Source organism: Acinonyx jubatus, chromosome D3 (genome assembly GCF_027475565.1).
Source record: "Acinonyx jubatus isolate Ajub_Pintada_27869175 chromosome D3, VMU_Ajub_asm_v1.0, whole genome shotgun sequence".
NCBI lineage: Eukaryota > Metazoa > Chordata > Mammalia > Carnivora > Felidae > Acinonyx > Acinonyx jubatus.
In genome coordinates this window covers 6187942-6207005 of record NC_069392.1, presented here as the reverse complement: position 1 = coordinate 6207005, position 19064 = coordinate 6187942, and the positions used below count along the sequence as shown (strand labels likewise).

At 45.2% G+C, this 19064-nt stretch overlaps 3 protein-coding genes and 1 long non-coding RNA gene across 7 annotated transcripts in view; 2 read left to right on the top strand and 2 right to left on the bottom strand.

The window, feature by feature from the left end:
• TMED2 (transmembrane p24 trafficking protein 2) overlaps window positions 1–7472 on the top strand; it is a 9355-nt gene extending 1883 nt beyond the window's left edge. Inside the window, exons 3-5 of one of the 2 annotated variants that reach the window (XM_027044191.1) lie at window positions 365–385; window positions 2975–3082; window positions 5949–7472. In XM_027044191.1, coding sequence (XP_026899992.1) covers window positions 365–385; window positions 2975–3082; window positions 5949–6073 — 254 coding nt within the window. In that variant the 3' untranslated portion in view covers window positions 6074–7472. The remainder of the gene's footprint in view (window positions 1–364; window positions 386–2974; window positions 3083–5948) is intronic. The other variant, XM_027044192.2, reaches the window with a different exon arrangement.
• LOC106967582 (uncharacterized) overlaps window positions 1–9340 on the bottom strand; it is a 22821-nt gene extending 13481 nt beyond the window's left edge. The window contains exon 1 of the long non-coding RNA XR_008291852.1: window positions 9201–9340. This is a non-coding gene — a long non-coding RNA (uncharacterized LOC106967582). The remainder of the gene's footprint in view (window positions 1–9200) is intronic.
• Window positions 8425–19064, top strand: part of DDX55 (DEAD-box helicase 55) — a 14893-nt gene continuing 4253 nt past the window's right edge. The window contains exons 1-8 of one of the 2 annotated variants that reach the window (XM_053206492.1): window positions 8425–9742; window positions 12489–12539; window positions 12634–12720; window positions 13554–13645; window positions 13725–13787; window positions 15973–16122; window positions 16646–16835; window positions 18417–18499. In XM_053206492.1, coding sequence (XP_053062467.1) covers window positions 9104–9742; window positions 12489–12539; window positions 12634–12720; window positions 13554–13645; window positions 13725–13787; window positions 15973–16122; window positions 16646–16835; window positions 18417–18499 — 1355 coding nt within the window. In that variant the 5' untranslated portion in view covers window positions 8425–9103. The remainder of the gene's footprint in view (window positions 9743–12488; window positions 12540–12633; window positions 12721–13553; window positions 13646–13724; window positions 13788–15972; window positions 16123–16645; window positions 16836–18416; window positions 18500–19064) is intronic. The other variant, XM_027044184.2, reaches the window with a different exon arrangement.
• Window positions 10778–19064, bottom strand: part of EIF2B1 (eukaryotic translation initiation factor 2B subunit alpha) — a 22949-nt gene continuing 14662 nt past the window's right edge. The window contains exon 10 of one of the 2 annotated variants that reach the window (XM_053206497.1): window positions 10778–11255. The gene's annotated coding sequence lies outside the window, so the exon portion shown is untranslated. Of the gene's footprint in view, window positions 11256–18394; window positions 18664–19064 lie in introns of those variants that run through there. The other variant, XM_053206496.1, reaches the window with a different exon arrangement.

Sequence of the window (19064 nt, the reverse complement as noted above, 5' to 3'; positions counted from 1 at the left end):
ACATTGTGTACGTTTTTATTCATCTGAACGGAGTGTTTATTTTGATTTCTTATTCTAGGCTCATTCACCGTCTTTAAAACCAAAAGCTTTTGTGATACATACTTTTTATTTCTCCAGGACTCCTACTTAACAAAAATAATTTTCTGGAATTTTATATTTCAGTTCTTCACAACGGTCTCTCGCAACTTTTCTTAGTCATTCTGTGCTTTTGTAAGCATGTAGGTTGTGTGTGCTTTAGGTGGTTGTGTGGATTTGCTAATCCTGGTATATACATTGTTGTTTATTGTTCATTTATACATGACCAGTTTGGTTAAATTTTGTTGTTTTATTTTTGTGTGTGTTTATATTTTACACTTTTCTTTAGGTGGTGGAGATACCTGGGATGGTAGGTAGATTGTCTTTTGGCAGCATCCTGTCTTTTTGCGCATTTTTGTTTGCTGCTAATTTCTGCTTTCCTTCATTCTAACCTGTTTGTTCGCATGAGAGTGTTTTTTCTCTTAATTACAAAACCCCTACAACTAATTAGAGTTTTAGACTGATTGTTTTCTGTGGTTTTTTACTTGGATGATGGGAGGTACAGGTTAGGTCATTTTAAATTAATGGCATTGGAAATATAGGGATTGACATTTTAGTAGTAACATCATACTTTGTTTGTTTTAGATGAATGTTGAGGGTGAAAAGATTCAATTGTAACTGGAGGAGTAAAAGTCTTAATTAAACATAGCTAATGGCAAATGGTGCTGTTGACTTTTAGGGAGCACTTTGTTGGCTTGTTTTTACCATTATTATAGTTTTCTAACTTGAAATTTGGTTGGACGTGAATTCCAGTTCTAGAAGCTGTGTCTAGATATGGTGAGAAAGGCTCTTTCAGCCATATGTTGCAGTTAGATTGATTTATATTTCTCTACTGACCAGCAACAAACCCTGAATTGAGTCTTTTGGAGGAATTGGTTACCAAGAACCAGCACATTTGGATTTTTGGAGGGGAGGGGGCACGATGTACATCAGGATTTGTGGAAACTAGCAGTGCAACACATTTCATAGTGTTAATGTGATAATATTTGTTTTAGATATTAAGCAGTTTGTAGGGTACTTACATCATAAAGAAGTTATTTGTTGGGGTGCCTGGGTGGCTCAGTTAAGTGTCCAACTTCAGGTCAGGTCATGATCTCACGGTTTGTGAGTTCGAGCCCCATGTCAGGTTCTGTGCTGACAGCTCAGAGCCTGGAGCCTGCTTCAGATTCTCCCTCTCCCTCTCTCCCTCTCTCCCCCTCCCTCCCTCCCCCCCTTATGCTCATGCTCGCTCTCTCCCTCTCTCCCCCTCCCTCCCTCCCCCCCTTATGCTCATGCTCGCTCTCTCTCTCTCTTTCTCCCTCCCTCTCCCTCTCTCCCTCTTATGCTCATGCTCTCTCTCTCTCAAAAATAAATAAACATTAAAAAAATAAAGTATTTGTTAGGTTTTGAAATCTGTAGAATTTAGAGAATCCTACTACTTAGTAATTCTTGTGTTTGCTTTTCGGGGCCACTTACGGCATAGAACTTGGCTAACCCAAGGAGAATTAGGAGTTTTGAAGGGGTCTGTGCTTGTTCATTTTCTGGAAATTGGTCCTTTCTAAATTTAGAAAATATTGGTTGAGGAATGTGAGTGTTAAATTATTTTTAAATAATCCTTTAACATAATATTTAAAATCCTTGCTTTTGTTAATGTTGACGAATGGAAGCTGTGAAATCAGACCTTACTCTAAAGGAGTGGTCCTCAGGCAAGGGACAGTTTTTGCCCCCCAAGGGAACATTTGGCAATATCTGGAGACTTTTTTTTTTTTTTTTTTTAAGTAGGCTCCATGCCCAGCGTGGGGCTTGAATTCCCTACTCTGAGACCAAGAATCGCATGCTCTACCAACTGAGCCAGCCAGGTGTCCCTATCTGGAGGCATTTTTGATTCTCATGGCTGGATGGAAGATCCTGCAGTGCCCTGGACAGGCCGCCCACAACAAAGAATTTTCTGCACCAAAATGTCAGCAGTGCCATTCATGAGAAGCCCTGCTCCTAAGGTCACATCATGCCTGGGGCTTTCAAAGTGAAGCTAGAGAGGGATGATTGGAGATTCCAACCTAACTACCTTAATATGGGAGGGGCCCTCCAGTGGGAATTTTCTCTTGTGGTATATACTTTTTTCCTAACTGTTTTGTTCATTGTCACACCGTAGCACTATCTAGAAGCATACACTTATTCTTCAGAACTGTCCGTTCACCTTGTATTCATTTTTGGCTAAAAAGAATACCTGATTTTAAACCTTGTGCAGTTGTGAGCTTGTTTTTTCACTTACAATGCCTGGCATTCCCCACTGTAGTGAAATTACTGCTTTGAGTTTCGTAGAAGAATGTTTGAGTTTTGGTGTGAATTTTTTCAAGAATGTTTTCAGGTTTTTCTACACTCAGCTTTATTGAGATTAAAAGTCTGTTTTGATGCTGCTTTTAAATTAACATTAGAGTTATATGATTCTAATGCTATTGCTCTTAACATTAGAGTTATATGATTCTAAGGCATAGATTTTTATTTTAGTTTAAATATTGTTATTTATAGGATTATTAGGAATTTTGTTTGTTTTATATTTTGTTCTCCCCCCCGCCCCGTCTTTTTTTTTTTTTTTTCCCTTCAGTTAGCAGTCAGTATAGTGAACTTAGCAACAATTCATTAGAGGAGATTTCTTAGGGTTAACTGTTCTCCCTTAGTTAGTAAGTATTACATAGTATGTTTCCCACCCTGAAAGAGGTTTCTGTACTGGGAATGAACTTTAAAAAATGCTTTGAGAATTAAATTGTCATCAGTAGTCCAAAGTGATGTCTGAGCCATTTCTAAACACCTTCTTTTACATGGCTTCTCTAAGGAATATTTTGAGGACTATTGCTTTAAAAGTATTTTTCAAAAGGAGATTGCCAAATATGTGCCAATCTGTTTTCAAATTTTTCTGTAGCTCACCAGAACAAGCTAGAAGAAATGATTAATGAGCTGGCAGTGGCAATGACAGCTGTGAAACACGAACAGGAGTACATGGAAGTCCGGGAGAGGATACACAGAGCGAGTAAGTTAATGCCGTCACTTTGCAGCAGTGTTTGGTGGCCATGAAATTGTGAAGGTGTATTTCTCAACAGCTTGTTTATATTTTCCTCATGTGAATGTTTTACAAACATTATCTTACTAAAGCCTTGACTTAAAAAAAAGCACTTATGCAAAGGTATCTTTTGAGTACATGTTTGTAGAGCTTCGTATTGGACTAGTTTATTATTGGAACACTAAATCTAAAGTGAAAAATGCTGCGAAGATTTAGCACGAGCTTGTAAGAGTTTAAAAATATCTATGGTCAGCTAAGGAATATTCAGTGATAGTTTTCCTAAAGCAGAAAAGAAAACTGTGAAATGGTTGGTTTTTAATCACATATTTTGAAATCTCTGTGCCAATATTATTATTATATGCTGAGAGTTAGCTTTTTCCCTAACATGGAACATTTAATTTAGATAAAATAGCACTAAAATGTGAATCTAGGCAGCCGCCACCAGGTGAAGCTCAGCTAGGGTTCTTAAATTTGTAAACTGGGGACGGGGAGTATATTTGTCTGTGGAAGCAGTGATGGCTGGAAGGAACCCCATGTTTAGTCGCAAAAGCCCATGGTGTAGCCTTAAGCACTATGCTGTGCTTTTGCATGTAAAATTAAGAGGTACCATATTGACACAGACCAGATACCATATCGTAGATCCAGGTCCACATCTATGGTTCGGTGTTTTTTTATCCTCCAAATAGTTCTTGGGGGCAGATTGCACGGGAGCAAGCTTGTCTGTGAATGCAGAGTGCTTTATGTCAGGATTCTGTTCGAGGTTGGGGTAGGGAGTGGAGAGAAGAGTGACTCTAAGGGATAGTGGGCACAGGCTGAACCTCTTGAAGGTGTGGTTTGTGTTCCCCCTTCCCTCTTACATCTCTCCTTGCCACATATGGAAATGAGCCTTCAGGACCTAGAGCACACACTTTGCCCTTGTATGAGAGAGTAATGAAAAACCACAACAGGCTGGAAAAGTGAGAGCCCCTGTTCTCGCTGATATGGAGCCCCTGTTTTCACTGATATGGATTGGGGCGTGAGGTGGGCCAAGGCTTGTGTACATGCACCCCTGCCTCTTCCACCATGATTCCTTCTCTTTGACTCCACTCATAATCTGTTCCTCTGGGATCACCACCTTTTCGCCCTCACCAGGCAGGGACCTATTTGTTGAGTACCTTGCTGACCACCAGGGGCCAGCCCGTTCTGGGATGAGAAGGACACTGAGCAGAGTCTGAGGTCCAAGAGCTTTCATTGCTTTTTGTTTTAACCAGTTCAGACCTGATGGCTTCAAGGTTATGGGAAGTTCTTGGGAACCCGGCAGCCAGAGGGAGCACCTGTCTTCTGGTCTGTAGAAGACATCCAGTCTTATTCTTTCACACCTTATTTGCGCGGAGATGCTCCTGTGTTTGTTTGACAAATATAATTTTAGGCATTCTGTTTATTTTTGCAAATCAAATAGTTCCCATGATGTTGTTTGGTTTTTGTACATCTCCCTGTAGCACTTGCTCCTTAGAAATGAATGTAATGAAACTTTTTTTTTTTTTCCCCCTACTGCAGTGTTGTGATAATAACAGATCTTCTAGGTCTGGCAGATGTGTGAGTAGTGTGAGGACAGTGTCTTACATACACACTTTCCTAAGCAAAGTGAAGGGAGAGAGAAATACTTTTTACATGATTGGTTAATATTTTGAAGTGTTGACTCAGCCATTCCCCTTTCAGACACAAATCTTGAAAAGCTAGTCATTCACAGGTATGCTAGATATTGGTTACTAAGTCTTCAGCAGAAGTAAACTTCATGCCATGGTTAGTACTAAAATTTTAGCTTGGGTGATTTTTTAGAGTTCTAGTTAATAATGTTTTTGGGTGTGTGTCTTTTCTTACTCTGGGGGAAAAAAGCCACACTTTTTAGTAGCTAAGTTATCTTTTTGGGAACTTGTCCATTGCTTTTCACTTCTTTTTGAGGGATTGTCAGTCCACTAGCTATTTTAATTTTAGTCAGTGTTTTACAAATGATACACACATATCTAAAAACATGCACTCACTCAGCTGATTTATACCGTTACTGTCTTGCTAATTATAATTGTTTTTAGTATTGGCCATTTGTAGAAAAATCAGAAACTGCCTAGTAATTAAAAACAATTAGGGCTGTAGAATTTGATGGAAAATGTGAAAGAATATGACATAGATTGAGCTTCAGAATAAATGAATGAAGAGTGGTCATGGCTGTTACTTTAAGGATGAGATCCTTAGCTTAAGAGTGGGGTAAATCATGAAACTGGTTCCAGGTTGGTAGTAAGCGCTAGTAGTGGTCCATGAGACTGAGAAACCTCCTGCATCTGGAACAGCTGCCAAGTGCATCATTGATGCACAATATTTGTTAAATACGTGTTTAAGGAAAAAGTCACTTTGACACATTTTGACTTGGTAGGTAGTGCTTTTTGGGTAACTGTATGATCTTGAAATAATCTCTTAGTTTTTTTTAAGTCTGTTTTCTGATTCAGCAAAAAGGATTATAATGTAGGAATATTTTAATGGGAGGGAGAAAGAAGGTTGTATTGGGTTTTAACCCTAGAGGTTAAAGTCACTTGGGCAAGTCACTTTTCCCCTCTGTTCCCCATAGATAAGCAGAACAGGCTTGACCATACCCCATGAATCCTTAAGGTCCCATTTAAATCTAAAATTTTCTGCTTCTAAGTTTGTTGAGTTGCTTGGGGACAAAAGACAAAAATATTTAGAGTACTCTGAATGGTGTGCAAAATATTCCTTCCCTAAAGACTAGGATGATTTATGATGCTTATGCCTTTTTTTTTTTTTTTTTTTTTGGTGTTAAATTTTGTTTGTTTGTTTGTCCTCACAGTCAACGACAACACAAACAGCAGAGTGGTCCTTTGGTCCTTCTTTGAAGCTCTTGTTCTAGTTGCCATGACATTGGGACAGATCTACTACCTGAAGAGATTTTTTGAAGTCCGGAGGGTTGTTTAAAAAGCCTTTTCCTGATGATCTCAAAATCATAATTCACTGTTTACCAAACATCTTGGTCATAATAATGTCATTAGTTTCTACATTTTTATTTTCAGAACTGTACATTCACAGCTTATGTTTCTTTGTGATTAATAGATATTGGGGGAAAACACCTTTTTAGGAAAGTTATAGTGAAAATTTGGCACTTGATTGGCATAATTTCTTATTTGAATTCTGCCTCCATTATATAGGCCTTTCAGAACTCAAACACTGTAAGTGAAATACAGGCATATAGTCCCTGTTATATCTATTTTCCTTTTGTTTTCATGATAAAATGCAGTTTGTTCAGACAAGTACTTTACGGATAGTACTTCACTAAAATGACTTTGGATCCCTTACCTGCAGTTCAAGTCATTAAAGATTCATTTTGTTGAGTCCTTAGGAGAAACAAGTCTGAATCTTGACATTTTCCACTCAGCCTGTTGGCAGCGCTCTGACTGGGGTGTCACCAGGTTGTTACTTTTATACCTGTCTGTCTTGTTTCTGCTTTGAAGATAAGACTTCCCCAACACCGTGTTCCCCGCCTAAATTTGTATTTTGAACCTAGGACTCAATCACCTCCAATTAGGTTGATGACGCAAGCAGCTAATAACCATTTTTGGTTTCTGCCTAACTTTGTAAGAAGTCTCTCCTAAAGCCAGTTCTCTGGGTGTTGCAGCAAATGGTAGCTCTTTTCTTTCTGTGCTGGCACACCCACTTTCTCCACTCTTGGCATGTAGGAAGTGTGCATTCATGCAATTGGAAAAATCTGGATTTTTGATGCCAAAGGGTTAAAGCCTCTTGGATTTCATTGCAGTGATATACAGCCACTATTTTATTTTTGATCAGTGGCATTTTGGCCACTGTTTAATTAGGGTACTGAACATCACTGTCAGTACTAGGATTTTGTTTTTGTTTTTCTTGGGTCTCTATTTTTTGGCACATGTGAATTTTGTTTTGTATAAAATGACATGACTTTCTCTTGGTCTCTGATGATGGGTTTAAAATTAAAGGCGCATCTGGTTGTGGTGTGGGGGTGATCCAGGATTATGTTGTGACTGATGTATGTTAGTTACTTGTACATTTTTTTTGGATCTTTGCAAGGGGAAAACTACAAGTAACGAGTTTTATATAATTAATTTAAATTTGTTACAGGTTTTCATGTTCAGGATAAACAATTTTTCAACCTTGGGTGAAAATACTGCAACATTTTTAGGGTGACTGTATTTTACCTTAAGACAGCTGTTGCAACTCCAGTTTTTTTTTTTTTTTGGGTGTGTGTGAAAACACTTCAAAATTGAATTAAAAGATGTACATTTAAAATTGGTTGTGTATCTAATCTGCCCCAGGTTCAGTAAATAAACAATTCTTTTTAAAAACAGTCTTAGTATTCTGTTTCATATTAATGCTTAAATAACATTTGTTAAAGTACCAGCTTTCTATTCATATTTCAAATGACGCACGTTCATGTTTTGAGTTATCATGCCTGATAAATGTCTGTCACTTTTTTTTAATGTTTGTTTATTTAATTTGAGAGAGCCCTAGTGATTACACAAGTGAATGGGGGAGGGACAGAGAGAGAGCGGGGGGAGAGAGAATCCTAAGCAGGCTCCACGCTGTCAGCGACAACCCGATGTGGGGCTTGAACTCATGAACAACCATGTGAGATCATGACCTGAGTCAAAATCAAGAGCTGGATGCTTAACCGACTGAGCCACCCAGGCACCCCACATTGTCACTTCTTAGGTTTATTAACTTGAGGATCATAAGTAGGAACCCAATATTAGCTTTCTTTGTGTGGTTTCTTTGATGATTCATTGTAAACATCTTAAGTATTTTTTCATTTGGAGAAAATTGAGTTTTTTTTTCACTCAAGTATGTGGTTTATGCATGTGGGAAATAAATTTAGGAAGAATTAAGTGATTTGTGCAAGGCCCTCGTTGGTGGAATCAAAAACTAGATCACTGCTTTTAGAAACTGTTCCTCTTCCTCTATTACACTAAGGGCCTGCTAAATAATAAAAGAAACTACCATTTGTTGAACACTGGCACTCTCCTAAGCCCTGTATGTGGTCTATCTCATCTATTCTCAAAACAGCCCTTAACTTTTGGTGTTATCCTAATCCTCATTTTGGAAATACGGAAACAGGCTTGGAAAGCATCCAAGGATCTGAAAATTAGTAAGTGGAGCCCCAAATGCAAATGCAAGAAGGCCTTTTCCCTCAGGGTTGGTTTTCAGAACTGTGCAAGTCCCATTTTATGTATTTATTATTATTATTATTATTATTATTATTATTATTATTATTATTACTTTAATGTTTATTTTTGAAAGAGAGGGAGACAGAGGATCTGAAGCAGGCTCTGTGCTGACAGCAGAGAGTCCGACCGGGGGCTCGAACTCACGAACTGTTAGATCATGACCTGAGTCAAAGTTGGACGCTTTAACCAACTAAGCCACCCAGGTGCCCCTGGAAATCCTGTTTTATAAAACAGTTGTCAAAGGTATTTTGTTTGTGATGTGATCCTATTTCAGTGGAGACGTTGCCTCTAGCTTTTTTATCTTTCATTTCATTTAGTTTGAGATAACTGGAGTCTGTAGGAATACTGCATATTCCCATTTATCCATCCCCAAAATATTTGAGTGACTGCTTTGCGCTATCATTTGTAGCCACTGGTTAAACAAATTAAAAATTCCCACTGTCGTGGGGTTTACCTTTCAGTGGAGGAGACGAACCTCATATGTAAATTAATCGGCGTATGAAAGGCAAGTGCCATGGAGGAAACATAAAGCGGGGTGAGAGGTTTTAGTGATTAGGAAAGAGAGGCATCACTGAGATGACATCTGTAAAGACCTGCTGGATGTAAGGGAGCAAGCCATGCACGGAGCAGGGACAGCTATGTGTTGACAGGGCCCCCAGCATGTAACAGGTGGTTGGTAAAAGCTTGCCAAATGAATGTGTGCGTGGACGAATGAGTGGCCGCAGCCAATGGTGAACCCGGGAATGGGAAGATAATGTTCTCCTTTGGGGCTTTCACTTTCTCGGAAGTAAACCAACGTTTATTATACCAGGCATCGGGTCCCCACCATCAACCCTATCTATCTTGCATACCTTTTAACCTGGGTCTCCGGGGCTGGGGTGCATTTCCGTCCAGTCCCTCCAGACCCACTTGTCCTTTGGCCAGGACGCGGTGTTGTGCTGCCACCGGCCTCCGACGGGCGCAGAAAGTGAGCGAACCGGAGCAGAATCCCTCCCGCCAAAAAGCCGCCGCAGAAACGCCTGCTCGCGGTGGGGAGGCGCCCGAGCCCAGGTGGCTACGCGGGACGGACAGTACAATTCGGGACCTGGTCCCGCTTCCACTCTCCGGCGGTCAGCTTTCCAGCCTCCTGCCGCGAGGGCGCTTTCCCCACCCTGCGGAACTTTGCTGCCGGAGTTCGGTTCCCGGCGGTCCCGAGGGCTTCCGGAAGCGGAAGTGCTCGCTGGCGGCGCCCAGGCGGCATCCCGGCGGCGGCGGCGGCGGCGGCGGCGGCGGCCGGGCGCGCGCTATGGAGCACGTGACGGAGGGCTCCTGGGAGTCGCTGCCGATGCGGCTGCACCCGCGGGTGCTGGGTGCGCTGCGGGAGCTGGGCTTCCCGTACATGACGCCGGTGCAGGTACCCGGTGCTGCCGGGCGGAGAAGGCTCCTCCGTGTGCCGGGGGCAGACGGGGAAAGGGAGGCTCTGAGCGGGCCAGGCCCCCCGGTAGTCGGACGCGGTCGGTGGGTGTGAGCTTTAGGTCTCGCGTCTTGGACCCGTCGCCCTTGCGGCGACAGGCGGTACACACTCGGGGGCTGCCGAGCTGGTTAATGACCCTGGCAGGCAGGGGCGGCAGCGCACCTGTGCCAGGGCCCTACCCTCCTCCGTCCTTCGAGTGCCGGGGCCCAAGTGCCTGCTGCATCCCGGTCCCGCCCCCTCTAGCTGTGAGATCCGGGGCAGGTGACCTAATCTCTCTATGCTTTTGTGCTTTTTTCCTTCTCTGTAAAACGAGGCAAGTAATTACCTGTCTCATACGGTCGTTGTGGGACTTAACACAGGACGGTGTCGGGCACATTATGGGAGCTCAGTAAATATTACCTGCTGTTGTTATTTTGTGGACTAAGTGAAGGGTCCTGGCCCAATTTATTTATTTACTCAAATATTTATTGAGGACGTACCATGTATCAGGTACTTTTCTAGGCTCTGGGGATTTTGCTGTGTTGTTCTCCTGTCATGGGCCTTATTTTCTTACGCAGGGGAGGGGAAAGGAGTAGAAGAATAAAGGGATTTGAGTTGGTGGAAAGTGTTACTAAGGGACGAAAACACACTGATGTAACAGTGACAATAAAGTACAGGATAGGAGGAAAGGTGGAGTGTGAGAGAGGGCCTCTCTGAAGGTGTCACTGAGCAGATACCTGAATAATTGAGAAGGAGCTGGCTGTGGGGTGATTGGGGGCAGCAAGAGATGCAAATGCCCTGGGGCTAGACTTGGCCTGGGAGGTACAGAAAGAAGGCATTTGGCTGGGGCATCGGAAGTGCTGCAAGAGATGAGCAAAGCAGGGTCTACGTTGTGCAGGGTCTTGGAAGAGTCTGTATTACGTCTAAGTGCATAGGAAGCCATCCTAATGGGAAGCTAGGTAGGAAGGGAAGGGAGGTGACTGATGTGCAGGGAGTGGACCAAAGAGCAAAGAGGCCAGGGGGCCAGTGTCATGTGAGAGAGGATGGTGGCTCGGAGTAGAGAGGAAGCCGTGAATGTCGAGAAGTGAAATTTGGGATAGCTTTGGGTTTGTTGGACCAGATGTAGGGACGACAAAAGACAGGAATCTAGAAGGTGTCTGAGGGTTTTGTCTTCAGTAGCTCGGTGGATGGTGGTACCGTTTATTGAGATGAGGAGGGTTGGGAGAGGTAGCCCGTTTCTGAAGGAAATTGACGAGTTTTGTTTTGAAATACTGAGTTGAGCTGTCCATAAGATCCCCGGGAAAGATGTCAAGAAAGCTGGAGATAAAGCTTGGGAGTGCTGTGCACCCAGCCTTGGGAATGTAGACTCTGTCTCTGCCATCAGTGGTGATGATCAGGGTCTGTGCTAGTCAGTGGACGCATGTGGCTGTTGAACACTCGAAATACGGTGAGTCCAAACTGAGAGGTGCTCCAGCTGTAAAAAGTACAACGGATTTTGAAGACTTGGCATGAAAAACGAATGGAACGTATCTCATTAATTAATTTTTGAAATACTCATTACAGGGGTGCCTGGGTGCCTCACTCGGTTAAGTGTCTGACTCTTGATATCTGCTCAGGTCATGATCCCAGGGTTGGGGGATTGAGCCCCAGGTCTGGCTCTATGCTAGGTGTGGAGCCTGCTTGGGATTCTTTCTCCCCACCTCCGTCTTTCTGCCCCTCCCTTGCTCGTGCTCTCTCTCTCTCTCAAGATAAATTAAAAAAAAAGGTAAAGTATTCATTACATGTTGAAGTGATACTAGTTTGGATCTATTGGGTTACATAAAATATATTAGTAAAATTCATTTTACGTATTTCGTTTTCGTTTTGTGCCTACCAGAAAGTTAAAAACCGTGTATGTGGGTCGCATCATGTTTCTTCTGGACGTCAGTAGTCTAGAGCAGTTTCTCAGTCTCGGCACCACTGATATTTAGACTGGCTAATTCTTTGTTGTGGGGAACCGTCGTGGGGCTTGTCGGCTGTTTAACAGCCTCCCTGGCCTCTGCCTACTAGATGCCAGTAGCGCGCCCTCCTCTCTCTGGGTTTTGACAACCAGAAATGTCTCCAGGCATTGCCAAATGTTCCCCGAGGGCATAGGAATCATCTGGGTCGAGAACCCCTTTCACAGAGGTCATTAGAAAAGTCCTGCGTGTGCTGTGATGGGTAAGCTCAGGCCCTGGGGACCAGGAGTGGAGTCGTGGAGGGGATGACCTCAAAGATGAGGCCGGGGCGGGCTTCGGGTTTGGCCACTGGTTGCTGAAACCACAGGACGAGGTTTCTCACAAAACCTAGAGGTTCTCTGTGGTGTTTCACATGAGAGGGTTTATTTGAACCGTTGTTGGTTTTTTGACCTGAGAGCCGGAAGCGACCCTGAAACTCAGTGTCTTCAAACCCTTCCTGGTCCAGAGAGGAAAGGAGGTGAGGCAGGGCTAGAATCCAGGACTCCCGAATCCCAGCTCCGCTTGCTGTCCCCTCCACGCTGTCTGTGTAGACGCCGCTGCTGTGTTGCCTCTGAGCCAGCCCCGCTGGGGTGCCTGTGGGGACTCTGCTGAGAGCCTGCATCGTGGTGGGGTCCAGTGTGACACCGGCCACCTGCTGGGTTCCTAGGGCTTTTGGCCACCTCCGTGGAGGCTGGCATTCTCTAACCGGTGCTTTGCATCTCTTTCTCCAGTCTGCAACCATCCCTCTGTTCATGAAAAATAAAGATGTCGCTGCAGAGGCGGTAAGTACCTCGTGCAAATGCAGCCCACCCTCCCGTTTTCCCTCCAGAATGAACCGTGAGGAAAAGCCAACCGAATTTCCTCCCTCTTTGGCAGGTCACGGGTAGTGGCAAAACACTCGCTTTTGTCATTCCCGTCCTGGAGATTCTTCTGAGAAGGGAAGAGAAGTTAAAAAAGCATCAGGTGAGGATAGCCGTGTGGCTGGTTTTTCACTTGGTCATCGTAGAGTTCACGGTTGCGAGAAGCTGGCCAGAAGGTTGAAGAGAAAGGAGATCCGTCTTCTTTATTTGCAGATTCTGGATTTGTGAATTTGCCTGCCTGTTAAGATTTATTTGTGGCTGCCCAAATCAGTACTTCACTGTTTTCTTGCTCATTCATGAATTTGTGCAGAGCAGCAAAAAATCTGCATCACGTGATGTGCAGGTTCCCAGCTGAGTCTGAGCGGGGCAACGCTCTGCCGCCTTGTTTCAGCTCTCAGACTATACAGAGATGTCTTTCTCCCAGTCTGTTTACTGCTGTGATTTTTGCATTTTTGCTGGTGATTTGAATGTTTAAGACGGCCTCAGGTGTGGCGCTGAAGCACTGTCGAGTGTTCCTGGGCACATGAAGGCTGGGATGGCCCTTCTGGAGAAAGTACCTGTGTTAGAGCAGCTTCCTTCAGGCACGAGTTCCAGTGCTGCTGGCTGTGAATTCAGTGTTGGTAAACCAACTATATCTTATTTGAGGTGTCTTTAAACAGAAACATGCATACAACCAGCTTATGTACTGATTGACAAAACACGACCATATAACCGTGCCTTTCCCCCAGGAGCAGCGTCTCAGTGTTTGCTAAGTCCGTGCTGTGAATGTTGCGAACTGACTGTAATTCAGAGCAGTAATTGACCCGATGCTGAAGAAGCCTGGGAAGTGCTGTTCCTCTGGGGACCCTGCTCTGTGAAGTGGAGGGTCCTGGCGTGTGTGTTCAGCTGTGTGACCCTGGGCACTGCTGATTGTGTCCTTTCCCCCCACCTGGGCAGGTGGGAGCCTTAATCATCACACCGACGCGAGAGCTGGCTATTCAGATAGACGAGGTCCTAGCGCATTTCACGAAGCCCTTCCCACAGTTCAGGTAAGTTGGATGCAGCGTCCCCGTCCGCCATGGGTGGTTATCTTGCCTGACCTGCTCAAAGACCTGTTTCTTGTTTTAGCCAGATTCTCTGGATCGGAGGCAGGAATCCTGGAGAAGATGTTGAAAGGTTTAAGGAGCAAGGGTAAGTTTGCTTGCTTCTGCTCCTTTTCTTGCTCGTTTTTGGCATTGAACCCAAGAGGAAGCCATGCATGGTCTGGGCCTAACTGGGAGCACTTCCGTCAGCAGCTCCCTCTCCCCCAAAAGTTTCATTCTTTGGGCCAACCTCCCAGTTTGCCTGCTGGCTCCTTCCCATAAGGCCCGGATGAGCCTTTCCCTTTCAGTGAGTCTTACTCCTGCAGAGGCGAAGCGAGGTCAGGGTATGGCCCCTACTCTCCCCAGGCCGGCTCTATGGGACGTCGGGCCCTCGTCCTTCTCACTGTGGGCTCTCTAAGTGGTGTCATCCCACTCTTGGTCGTCACTGACCTTGCCCCGAGCCCAGACCTGCAGCCTCTTCTCTGCCTGGCGTCTCCTGGGCATCTCCCAGCTGTTGCAAACGTGTCTGAAATGGGTACTTTTTATCCCCAAACCTGCACCTCACCTGGAGTTTCCCGGTCACCTGTCCCCCCTGCGCTTCTCCCACGGTCATCTGTCCCCCCACCCCCCATGCTTCTCTGAAGGTCTGGGAGTTGGCCTTGCTGCCTCACTGTCCCCTCCATCACCTCCCCACCCGATAACCATCACCGGATCCTTTGCATTTTCTCTCCAGAGCACACATCTCTAACCCTTTGCTTTTCTCGCTCGCCACGTCTCCCGCTCTGATCTAAACCACCTGGTCTCCTGGGCTCTTGCAGTGTGTTTCTGCTCTGTGTTTCTACTCTTGCCTTCTTATAATCCACTCTCCACAGAGCAACCGAAGTGGCCTTTTCAGAATGCCTGTCTGATCATGTGACTCACTGAAAACTCTTTAATGGCTTCTGGCCCTTAGGAAGGATTCTAATGTTTGTAAGGGGCTTGCGAGGCCACCATTCTCCACTGCCACCGCCTTCCCATGCGCTTGCTGCTGCACAGACCCGGCTTTCTTCTAGGCCACTGCATGGGCCAGGCTCCCTGAGTCCCCAGGCAGGCTCTGGAGGTCAGCATTGCATCTGACAGTGCTGAGCACACACAGGTGTTTAATGAACAGATGAGTGTCTGAGTACGTGGTGGCCATCAGCCCTTTGAATTTTTTTCAGTCCCACCATGAATAAGGTTTATAATGAGCAGTGGTAGGTTTTGTGGCCAATTTGTTCGAGAATCTTAATGACGAGGAACTGCTTCTGTCGAGCTATACCACAAGATGGTTTTCAATAGGGGTCACAAAGTCAAGTTCCTGCAGGGGTCAGAGGATAATATCAGTGTGTGAAAGGGTTGGGGTGGGGATTGGTAGGAACTGCCCAGTACACGCTTGAGTACTCATCTCTAGCTGATAGTTGCCTTGCAGGAATCTGGGCTCAGTATTACCAGATTTTGAATTAAAAAAACACAACAATGTGGAATTCCAGATTCTTACGTGTTGGCTCCAGACTTTGTTAACCAATGGCATGTAATTCACATTAAAAACAACAACAAACTTCTTTGGGTGCCTGGCTGGCTTAGTTGGTGGGGCCTGCAACTCTTGATCTTAGGGTTGTGGGTTCGAGCTCCCATGTTGGGTGTAGATATTACTTAAAAATAAAATCTTAAAAAAAAACACACAAAAAAACCAAAAAGACTTCGTGCAGGTCAGAAAGGTTGGGGCTGCATTTGGCCTTTCGTCTGAGGTTGTGATCTTTACGTAAAATTCTAATTCTGTTAACATTCTCATTTTATAGATGAGTTAGCTGAGGCTGAAAGTGGTTGAATAACTTGTTTTAGGTAAAGGGTCAGCAGACCTTTTATGTAAAGGAACAGAGGGTAAATATTTTAGGTTTGTGGACCACAGGGTTTGTCACAAATATTCAGCTCCACTCTTGTAGCGTGAAAGCCACCAGAGACAATACGTGAAGGGATAGGCATGGCTGTGTGCCAGTGAGGCGTCACAAAAACAGGTACAGGCCCGATGTGGCCGATGGGCTGGCCTCTGCTGACCCTGCCCTGGGTCTTGGCTCTGAACCTGATATGCCTCCCTCACTGCCTCCCTCACGGCCCCAAGCTTTGCTGCTCTGAGCCCTGTCCTTCCTCTCAGGGCCTCACCTCCCTTCCCTGGAACTTCCACGACTTCTGACGGGGGGTATATAATGCTTGGGATTTGGGATCACAGATATTCCCAAGATCCAGAGAGTGTGGTAAACATTACTGTGTTTTCAAAGTGGGAACATCATTGTGGCCACTCCAGGCCGTTTGGAGGACATGTTCCGGAGGAAGGCAGAGGGCTTGGATTTGGCCAGCTGTGTGAGGTCCCTCGACGTCCTGGTGTTGGATGAGGCAGACAGACTTCTGGACATGGGGTTTGAGGCAAGGTACCGGACTGTGGGCTTCTTTGGCTTCGGGAGATACTGGGCGAAAAGGAGAGCAAATTGGAATTCCTTTACCACCCTGTGACTGCCTTTATCGGCCTCCTCTGAATTTCAGATTATTAGGTGGTTTGATCCTTCAGAGTCTACCACACAGCTGAAATTCCAGTTCTACTTAAGATGCATTTTCCTTCATGATTTCTTGCATGTCTTTTAAACAGCATTTTTGGGATATAATTCATCTGTTATACAATTCACCTATTTCAGATGTACGATTTAATGGTTTTTAGTCTCAAAAGTTTTGTCTTTGTTCTCTCCTTTTAACTGCTCCACTTGATAGCAGTATAATTATGTGTTCGTATTGGAGAAAACTTGAAAAAAGTGAGAGTATAGTCTCATCCCCTGGTAATGTCTACTGTGAACACTGTAATGCTTTCTCTTCATGTCTTAAAATATGTTTAGTGTTATAAAGTGGTATTTGTTAATTATGCTGATAAATGAGGGGTTGAGTTTGAGCCCTCTTTTTTAGCATAAATACCATCCTGGAGTTTTTGCCAAAGCAGAGGAGAACAGGCCTTTTCTCCGCCACTCAGACACAGGAGGTGGAGAGCCTGGTGAGAGCGGGGCTCCGGAACCCCGTGCGGATCTCGGTGAAGGAGAAGGGCGTGGCGGCCAGCAGCACCCAGAAAACTCCTTCCCGCCTGAAGAACTACTACATGGTGCGCACTGGGTGTTCTCCTTACTGATTCCTGCAGTTCAGTCCTAATGCTGCCTGGGGGCTAAGGTACATCGTGGCACTGCCTCTAGGGCAACTGCCTGGAAGGTGGGGTTGAAATCAGGCAGGCTCACCAGGTGGGGGGGTGATCCTCACTGCTGACGTTTCTGGGCCGGGCTGGTAAAGTCAGGAGGCCGGCCTTTCCCAGGCAGAGGGCGTGGTCTGTAGGTTCTGTGGCGTGCGGTCAGGATGGGTGCCAGGGCAAGGCCGTCCAGTTGCACATCTTGGCTTTGCCCTCACGCACGAAACTAGATGCACTTACCGTACCGAGGAGGCTACAGCGCTACCCACGTCACAGGTTGTGTTTATTATTAGTACAGATGAAGGTTATTCGGCCAGTGATTAGTACAAGTACCTATCAATAAACGGTAGCTTTGGGCACCCACTGTGGCTGGCGCTGCATTCTGCTAGCTCATATTCACTTCCGTGGCTGCATGTAGAGGTACCTGAGTGTGTGAGGAGAAACGCCAAACTGAGGATTTGGTTTTCATAAAAATGGGGGGGGATGCATACAGATGGGTTTAAATGTCTCTAATTTAGGGGCCTGAATGGAGCGCTCGATTATGTTAAGAGGGACTGGAGTCTGTCTCCATGGTGGTCTTTCCAGTTTTGTACATTCCTTCTGGAAACCTCTGTTCATCTTAGAGCCGTGATTTCTGAATGCGGGGATATATCAGAATCTCTTGGGGGCTCTTAAATAATAGGGATTCTTACGTCCAGTCCTAGACCCACTGAATCTGTATGCTGTGCCCAAGAATCTGCACTAACAAAAATCTACCCTGAGGGCACTTGAGTGGCTCAGTCAGTTAAGCGTCTGACTCTTGATTTTGGCTCAGGTCATAATCGCACGGGGTCCTTGCGGCGGGCAACGCGCTGAAAGCACAGAACCTGCTTGGGATTCTCTTTCTTCCTGTCTTTCTGCCCCTCCCCCGCTCACACTCACCGTGTCTGTCTGTCTCTCTCAAAATAAGTAAACACTAAAAAAACACTGTACCCTAAAGGGGTACCTGGCTGGCTCAGTTGGTAGAGCGTGCAGCTCTTGATCTTGGGGTTATGAGTTAAAGCCACATTGTTGGGCGTAGAGCTTACTTAAAAAAAAAAAATCTTCTCTGGAGATGGTCTTATAGCTGGTGTGATCCCTGTCTGTATGCTGGGATTTGGGGACAATTGCATTAAAGATTTTTTTAAGTAATGCCTACACCCAACGTGGGGCTTCAGCTCACAACCCTGAGATCAAGAGTCGCATGCTGTACCCACTGAGCCAGCCAGGTGCCCCTGGGGATGACTGCGTTAGATGACTGACTGTGTCTCTCAGTTACATGGCTTTGTGACTTATATGTGTCAGCACATACTGATATCTATTCTGAGCTCGGTAGGCTGATTAATATACTGATAGAAGTGTGTTCTATTCATGGAGGAAATCAAGAGTCCTTAACATTTAAGGCTGAAACTGGAAATAGCTATGGAGGTTATTATTGTCAATGAATTTGTTTTTATTTTATTGGTTTTCCTTCTTATTTTGCAGGTATGTAAGGCAGATGAGAAATTTAACCAGCTGGTACATTTTCTTCGAAATCATAAGCAGGAAAAGCACCTGATTTTCTTCAGGTAATCCTTCTGGATGCTGTGGTGGGAGAATCTGGGGCTCAGTCACATCCAGAATATTTAGGTACATGTAGCTCTAAGGTTTGGAATTCTCTCAGGAATGTTTTTGGCCGCAAATAGCTGAAAACCCAACTTTTGTGGCTCGAACAGGAGGCATTATTTTTCTCCTGTAGAAAGAAGTCCAGAGGTTAGGCAGGTCCCGACACTGGGTTAGATCTCTGGAGTGTCGAGGTCAGTGTTTCTGCAACTGTCCTGGCCTTTTGTTCTGTCTGTCCGTCACTGTCCTGTCCGCTGTCCTGTGTGCACTGAAAGCGGATAGAGGAGGAAAGGCAGAGGAAGGTGGAAGGGTATCCTTCACATCCAAGCTTTCTTAGAATCCCCTCCTCCCTAGCTGACTCGGGCTTTCATTTTACGGGCCGAAGGTGGGCCCCTCGGCAGCCGCTCACCTCGAGAGGCAGGGGAACTGAGTGTGCAGCTGTCCCAGCCTCGTCGTAGAGGGCGGGGAGGGAGGAGGTGGCTGCTGGGACTGGCGTTGGAGCGGCCAGCTCAGGGTCTGCCACGGTGGGGT